The sequence below is a fragment of the Cryptotermes secundus genome, unplaced genomic scaffold (assembly GCF_002891405.2).
Source record: "Cryptotermes secundus unplaced genomic scaffold, Csec_1.0 scaffold1143, whole genome shotgun sequence".
NCBI lineage: Eukaryota > Metazoa > Arthropoda > Insecta > Blattodea > Kalotermitidae > Cryptotermes > Cryptotermes secundus.
In genome coordinates, this window is record NW_019731286.1 from 91,216 (window position 1) to 99,715 (window position 8,500).

Below are 8,500 nucleotides of genomic sequence, written 5' to 3' on the forward strand. Positions count from 1 at the left end.
GTAAAAAAAAAAAAATACCACACACGAACAGATAGCAAGGAATGAAAGAAGTCAGTGTTAGCTGACATATACATTCACTGGAAGTACACACATCAGAGCGTATGCGTTAAGAATTCTTAGTGAAAAGTTTGGACGCAATATATGCGGCGCACATGCTTACGTACAGCACGGCTTTGAGTGGCCACAGACGGTGCGTCGCACATGCTTAGGGATTTAAATGGCTCTGCTAAAAGTTACGCTCAAGGGGTTAATTAGTCAAGAAATGCTCCCACTCTTATGGGAGCTGAAAGTTTGTTACTGTGTTTGTGAGTTTATGAGACCTTAACATTGGGCTCTGTCTCAAGTGACATGAATTATATAATGTCAATTTTAATGTTATTCTGTCCTAAACTCCTAGGTCTCAAATGTGGGGATCTTTGCATCAGGTTTCCTGACTAAAATTTAGTATACATTTTTCTCATTGGTGATCTTGTGTAGGTACGAGTATACTAAACTTTTATTATTACAACCATTACAGTTTGATTGAAATAATTCAATTACATGAAAATAGAGAAGGTGAGCCGGGATAGCACGGTCGGTATAGCGACTGGCTATGGACAGGACAACAGAGAGAGGTATCAGAATTTGAATGCCAGTAGGGTCAAGAATTTTCTCTTCATGTCAGCCACACCAATTCTGGGGCCCACCAAGCCTCCTATCAAATGGGTACTGGACTCTTTCCCCTGGTATAAAGTGGCCAGGTTGTGAAGCTGACCACTCACCTCTAACTAGTGCCGAGTTCAAGAAAATATGGATCTCTACATCCATTCCCCCATACACCTTCATGGTGTAGTGCTTGATTAGTCAAGCACAGGGACAACTTTACTTTTATATGAAAATGGAGAACAATTTTCTGTGTTACATATGCTTCCCAAGGCACAGTAGGACTGTTTCAAATTTAAGTCAGTAAGCTGTATCTGCAGAGGATTTAATCACAATTCCTGAAACTTCAGTACACATTATGAGGCTCAGTACAAAACAAGAAAGAGAAGACAAATGGATATTTGTGGAACTTCAGGATTATTTCATATAAAAATGGAATGTGAAGGTCTTTTTTCTGTGGTGGGAGCAGTGCTTGAGATGAGAGGAGATGTGGTGGGATGCCATCCTGTTTCCTTATGGGAATTTTAAAATCATTCCATTTTCTTAAGTATACTTGGAACGATTCTGGAACTTTGTGAAATCGATTTATCTAGAAAGAAAGAAATATGAATTATTCTTTTTATGTTTTAAATATCTGTCTCATGATTTTGCATGTTTAAGAAATGAATAACTGGAAAACCATTGATATTGTTGAACACCCACACACTGCCACTTAATAGTGTGAGGGTTGCCATTGAATGTTATGTTAGCCTATCCTCAACTCCTTGGTCTCCACAGTGAGGATCTCCTCATTAGGATTCCTGACTAAAATTTATTATGTATTTCTCATTGGTGATCTTGTGTAGGTATACTCAACTTTTATTATGACAAACATTACAGTTTGAAATAATTCAGTTATATGAAGATATAAAGATATATTTTTATGCATCTTGCTAACACCAGCTGTGACTTGTATGTATCTTACCACTGCTAGTTTCAGTGTTATGTGTTATTCAGTGAGTGTAACTTGTGTCTGTGAATAGTCTGATACTTGAATTTCTGGTGAGTTGAAACCTGCATATTCTAACTCATGTTAACAAACCTAACTGTGTGGTCTGCAATAGGAAGGAGAATATTGACTTGACACTAGGGACATATAAAATAGAAAAACTGGTAAGTAATTGACATGTATCTGGCGAGGCGTCTTAATCGGACCACAGAAACGTATGCTTTCAAACAGGTAGCATAACAACAAAATAAGTTAGGAATCCTAGGAGAACCAGTTGGAAGTCATACAAGGGCAACCTAAAGGTGAATCTGGAGATTATTTTGCAAAATATATGCATGATAAGGAACACAGATCAATCTGTTGACCAGTTGCAACAGGCCATCATCTTGTCCTATTATCATAATTTTCCAGCCAGGACACTCACCAAGGACAGCACCTTGGTGGAATAACAAGCTGAGTGGGCTAGCAGCCAAAGCAAGAAGACTATTCAATATAGTGAAAAGAAGAGGGCAGTGGGATACCTATAAGGAAACCCTTACCTGTTGTAACAAAGAAATAAGGCAAGCCAAGCGATCCTCATGGAGGGGGTACTGCCAGGAGATCAGTGATGTACCAGGCAGTGCCAGACTCATGAAGGTCATGGCAATAGAGGTGACCAACAAGGTCAGTACTATCAAACTCCCTGATGGTAAGTATACCCAAACTGGGAAAGGGACACTGAAAGAACTGTTCAGAGTTCACTCCCTGATTCAAAGCTGACTGATGATTCAGGTGATGGGCAGGTCCAGCAGAACCTGGGCATATGTGGACACATAATGAACAGGGGAGACTGGAACCTGGCCGATCGGGTAGTCAATCAAAAATTAGATGGGTGTTAGGTACCTTAAAATCATTTAAGTCTGCGGGAACAGATGAAATTGTTCCAGCACTTCTGCAGCAAGGGATGGAACACTTAGTCCCACACCTATGCCACAATTTCAGAGCCTGCATGGCGCATGGGTTTATCCCTACAGCCTGGAGGCAAGTCAAAGTGACGTTTATAATGAAGCCCGGGAAATTTGATTATACCGAGGCTAAGGCTTATCATCCCATCAGCCTGTCATATTCTTTTGAAAACGATGGAGAAAGTAGTAGATAGATACAGTATGGACGGTATATTGAAGATTTATTCTCTGCACCGAAACCAACATGCTTACCAAATAGGTGAGTCTACTGAAACAGCACTGCATAATGTGGTTACACACATGGAAAATGCCATCGAACACAAGGATATTGCCCTTGAAGCATTCCTTGACGTAATGGGAGCCTTTGACAGAACCTCTTTTGACACAATAAAACAGGCTCCTGAAAGGCATGGCATTGAGCCCACAGGATGCAGATGGATCTGAGCTATGCTGGAAAGCAGGAATATAAGTGCTAAATTGTCTGGAAAGACCCTGAGAGCGTCTGCGGCGAGAGGGTGTCCGCAGGGAGGTGTTCTCTCCCCTCTGCTATGGAGCCTGATCGTGGATGATGATCTTTGGGAGCTCAACAGTAAAGGTCATTTCACAGCAGGATATGCTGATGATATAGCAATCCTAATGAATGGGAAATTCCCTTACACTGTGTCAGAGGTCTTACAGCCCTGCACATAGTTAGTTCAACAGTGGTGTGAAAGAACAAACTTGTCTATCAATCCAAACAAGACAGTCATTATACCCTTTAATAGCAGGAGGAATATCAAGGGGCTTAAGGAACCAGTCCTCTTCAGTCAAGCAATCTGGCAATCCAGTGAATAACATTAGACAAGGGACTGACATGGAAAAAACAGCTGGACAAGGCTATTAACAAGGTGTATAAGGCCTTTTGGACATGCAGAGGCACGTTTGGAAAAACTTTGGGACTGAAACCAAAGGTGGTGTATTGGTTATACACTGCTATAGTAAGATCCATAATTACCTGTGCTGCCAAGAGTTAAACTTAAAACAAGTCAGGCTGAGCTAAGCAAACTGCAAAGGACGGCCTGCTTGGGAATTATGGGAGCAATGAGAACAGCTCCAACAGCTGCAATGGAAATCCTACTATGACTCCCCTCACTGCATCTGCAAATGGAAGCAGAGGCCAAGTTAGGAAATTACAGATTACGTTGCAATGAACAACGGAGACCTAAATCTGAACATTTTGGACACGCATACATGATTCAGGACATGGAAAAGGAACCCATCCTACAGATGGGATCTGATAAAATGATTCCGAAACATGTCTGTGATAAACCCTTCACAATCAGATTTCCTGATAGAAGTGAATGCATAGAGGGGTTTAAACCTTATAGAAAGGAGGGACTAATCTGGTATACAGATGGCTCCAAGACAAATAAAGGCACTGGAGCTGGAGTGTATTGTGATGGAACAGGGTGGAAACATAGTTTTGGTCTTGGTCAGTATATAACATTATTCCAGGCAGAAGGGTATGCCATTAAGGCATTTTCAGTTGAGAATTTAGATAGAAACTACAAAAATAGGAATATCTGTATTCTGTCAGATAGTCAATTTGCAATCAAAGCACTTGGTACACACCAGATCACTTCAAAATTGTTTTGGGATTGCCACCAATCCCGCACACAACAGAGTTCAGCTGATGTGGGGGCCAGGCCACGAGGGTATTGCTGGGAATGAAACCACAGACCACCTGACAAGAACAGGATCTGAACAACCGTTCATAGGACCTGAACCAGCTTGCGGCTTCTCAGTTGGAGTTTCAGAGAAAGTTATCAGGACTGGACTAACAGAAATCACAAAAAACACTGGCAATCCACAACTGAACTCAAACAGGCAAAAGGGTTTATATTAGGACCCTGTGCCAAAAGAATGAGGGACCTGTTAAAATTAAACAGAGATCAACTAATATGGGTGGAAGGATTACTTACTGGACATTGCCACCTAAAAGGGCACCTTTTCAAACTGGGACTGAAACTTGTGAATGGTGCCTGCAAGAAGATGAATCAGCCACACACATCTTATGTGATTTTATCTTACCTAAGATATCACCACCTGGGTCATTTCTTCATGGAACCAAGTGACTTTTATGATGCCCCCATAAATAAAGTCCTGCATTTAATTCGAAGTGTAGGATTAATGAAGGGTTAATCCAAAGGGGAAGCACAATAGCTCATTGAAGGTCACAGTGTGAGGGCTGGTTTTTATGGCTTACCCCTCATACTCATAGTATATATTTCTCATTGGTGATCTTGTGTAGGTATACTCAGCTTTTATGACAAACCCTACAGTTTGATTGAAATAATTAAATTATATGAAAATATAAAGCTATATTTTTATGCATCATGCTAACACCAGCTGTGCCTTGTATCTAACCACTGGTAGTTTAAGAGTTTGTGTTATTCAGTGACTGTACCTTGTGTCTGTGAATAGTCTGATACTTGAATCATGCACGTTCAGTTTTACTTAATGAACAGTATATTGTTCACCAAAAAGTATATATACAGGGTGTCCCAGGAGGAATGGACCAAATTTCGGGAGGGTGTTCCTTGTGTTAAAGTATGACGATATAACCCAAAACACCTATGTCCAAAGTTGAACGGTTACGGAGATAATGGCCCGAGAAAAGTGTGGTCTTCTGGCGCGTCCATGCACTGTAGCTGTCAGCTGACAATTCTTATCTGTTTGTCCTTGAGTGTGCTGATTCACTAGCCGTAAGCTTGTGCGCTACCTTCAGGGTATATTGGCGCTGCGTTGTGAATGGGTGCTAGGTTAATTGTGCGGAGTTGCTGAAATGCCTTTTGTGTTTTCACATGTGGAATATTGTGATATGCATTTTGTGTGTGGATTTTGCGGTAAAAATGCACGTGCTGCTGTTGAAGAATACCAAAGGCTTTTTCCCAATTGAAGAATTACATATCAAAGTGTATTTACGCAAATTCACCAGACATTGCGTGATACTGGTTCTCTTCCGAGTGTTTCTGTGCACTCTGAAAGGGAGGATGTACGAATAATAGACAAATGAGAGAACATTCTTGAGATTGCTCAGAGAAGTCCGCGTCTGTTCACTCGTAGAATGGCCTCTCGCATCGGCATATCATGTATGCAGGTGTGACAAACTTTACATGATGAAGAGTTATCCTTACCATGATTAAAGGGTACAACATCCGGAACCAGGCAACCATGAACAGCATATGGATTTGTGCCACTGGATAAAAAGCTCATCCCGAACTGTTAAGAGTCATTTTATTCAGTGATGAGGCGTCTTTTACCCTGGACGGTGTAAATAATTTACGAAATGTGCATACGTGGTCTCATAATAATCCACATGAGATAATGGAAACGAAATTCCAAAAGATATTTTCTGTGAATGTACGTTTAATACAGTTATGTGGTCGGCTTATAGCGCAGTCAGCCACGTTATGTCAGCGCTTGCCAGTCATGTGTCATGTATAGTGCTTGGAAACCCTAAGGACAATTATGACATGGCGAGCGAGTATTTTGTACTTCAATTTTATGGCTTCACGTCACTCACAAGTTAGTTTGATGTTACATACATTATTAACATTACAGAATCCACATATTCCTGCCAGTTTTAATATGTATTTTGTAATCAACAAGTGTGTAACACCGGTCAAAGCTTCACACTTCTCTGGCCATTATCTCCGTAACCGTTCAACTTTGAACATAGGTGTTTTGGGTTATATCGGCATACTTTAACATAAGGAACACCCTCCCAAAGATTGCCCCATTCCTTCTGGGACATCCTGAATATATATATAGACACACACACACACACACACAGATTTTTTCAGCTGACACATTATTTGAAGTTGTTGAAGATAATAACACTCTTTTCACACAGGACATGAAAGATAAAGAAGAAAATTGTTTGGAAGAGTGCTTGAATGTTAGTGAATCTTGTACTGTTGATACAAACATGGTCTACAATTCAACAATTCTGATTTCTTCACAAGGGAACATTTACACATTGCCTGTTGAAAATGCTCAGCTGAACTCTGATACTAATAGTACTGAATCTTGCAATAAAATGGTTGCTGCTCAAGTGTCCTTTTCTGACAAGGACTGTTCACTTCACAAAAATGATGGCTGTTTCAATGAAGAAGCAAATGGACTGAAGACGGAGACCCTGGAATTGGTAGGACGTGTCAGAGATGAAAACGAATCTAGTTGTTTATCAGACCATATTTCTATTTTGGATGGAGAAATGGGCTTAAAGGAAGAGAGTAGAGATTCTGCTGGACAGAAGCCACTCATTTATGTAGATGCTGAAAATAATACAACACAACAAATAATACAGTGCAGTAATAAAAATAATTGCACTAAAACTTTAAATTCTTTTGCAAACTGTAGATGTTCATTTTGCAAGAAACCATTTGTGAATAAAGCACATTTGACACAGCATCTAATGACACATACTGGTGAGCGGCCAATTGTTTGTCATATGTGTGGTGTAGCTTTTGCTCGGTACAGCAGTCTCAACCGACATTCCATACAACACACGAAGGACAAACCTAAGGAACTGAAAACAGAACGATACAAAGGTGACATTGCAGTTTTTGAATGTGCCGTTTGTTTGAAGAGTTTTAAAAAGAAACCTTATTTAGTTGAACATCTTATGTCTCATACTGGTGAGAAACCTTGTAAGTGTGAAGTATGTGGAGTGAATTTTAGACGTCACAGCAATTTAGTTCGCCATTTAAAATCTCATGGTGAAAGTGATTACCTTACAGGCCAACATCTTCAGAAGGGAAGACGAAGAAGTAAAGACATTAGACTACAGCATGATTGTGTTGTGTGTTCCAAAACTTTCAGAGTTAACAGTCACCTGAAGAGTCATGTGATGACACACAATGGAGAGAAACCTTTCATGTGTGACATGTGCGGACAGTTCTTTGCCCGTCAGACAAACATGGTTCGACATGCTAGACTTCATACTGAAGGACGTTACCAACCAGGTGAAATTCCAAGAAGAGGAAGACGAAAGAATAATACAGTTTTTGAGTGTCACATTTGCTCAAGAGCATTTCAGCATATGAGTCGATGGAGGGAACATCTCATGTCACACACTGGGGAAAAACCGCATTTGTGTGATGTATGTGGGAAATTCTTTGCCCGACACACAAATCTCATTAGGCACTCCAAAGTGCACCTAGATGCCATGACCACTGCTTAATTTGTTATGGATTTGTACATTAATCATAATTTATTTATAAGAAAACTTCTTAATTTGAGCTTTTCAGTTCTAATTCATTTTTTTTTTATTGGGTAAAAAAACTAGGATACAAAAGTGGCCTAGGCAATGCCCATCCGGCCTTCTGTAGCACATTCTAAAAACTTCTCTTTCTGTAGTAGCGGTGGGCCCGCGGTTAATTCACATCTTAGCATAAATTTGAGAATGTTGTGAGTGGTCCGTGCCATTTCCTCTTGTTCTTTCCTTACGTATCCGTTTTAAATATATATGGGAATGTTGTTTATGAAGTAGCAGACGCCTTGCAGAAATCTCTTTTCTTCTAGCCTCAAGAGCTCTGTGACTGATTTTGGGTAGTTCTTTTTACTGTTCTCGGAGAGGATGCCCGTCATTATTGCCCTTTGGTCGTCACACTGTTTGCAATCCCAGAAAATATGTTCCTCCGTTTGCAACCCGTCACCACATTCACATTCGGCCGTGGGCACAATGTTAAATCTGTTTAGACTTACTTTAAGACTGGTATGTCCTGCTCGCATACGGTTTATTGACACGAAGGCACGGCGGTTCATTTTTATCTGACTAAACCACGGAGTAGAGCCTTTCCTATAGTACCTTTCAAAGTAGCGTTCTCCCCTTTCTTGTTTGGTGTTTTGACAAAAGCTGTGGAGTTCTTCTTTCCCTTTC

The 8,500-nt window shown here is 40.4% G+C and overlaps 1 protein-coding gene across 1 annotated transcript; it reads left to right on the plus strand.

Annotated features, from left to right (window-relative positions):
* Nucleotides 1-540: 540 nt before the first annotated feature.
* Nucleotides 541-8,494, plus strand: LOC111866960 (zinc finger protein 2). Its single transcript, XM_023856350.2, has 3 exons — nt 541-555; nt 2,042-2,293; nt 6,470-8,494. Exons 1-3 carry the CDS (start codon nt 541-543, stop codon nt 7,799-7,801), a joined length of 1,599 nt encoding a protein of 532 aa, XP_023712118.1. The 3' UTR covers nt 7,802-8,494.
* Nucleotides 8,495-8,500: the final 6 nt, after the last annotated feature.

Excerpts from the sequence above, each read along its gene's own strand:
- LOC111866960 (XM_023856350.2), top strand. Across the intron at positions 2,294-6,469 it reads CAATAGAGGTGACCAACAAG|GACATGAAAGATAAAGAAGA; the intron begins GTCAGTACTATC and ends CTTTTCACACAG.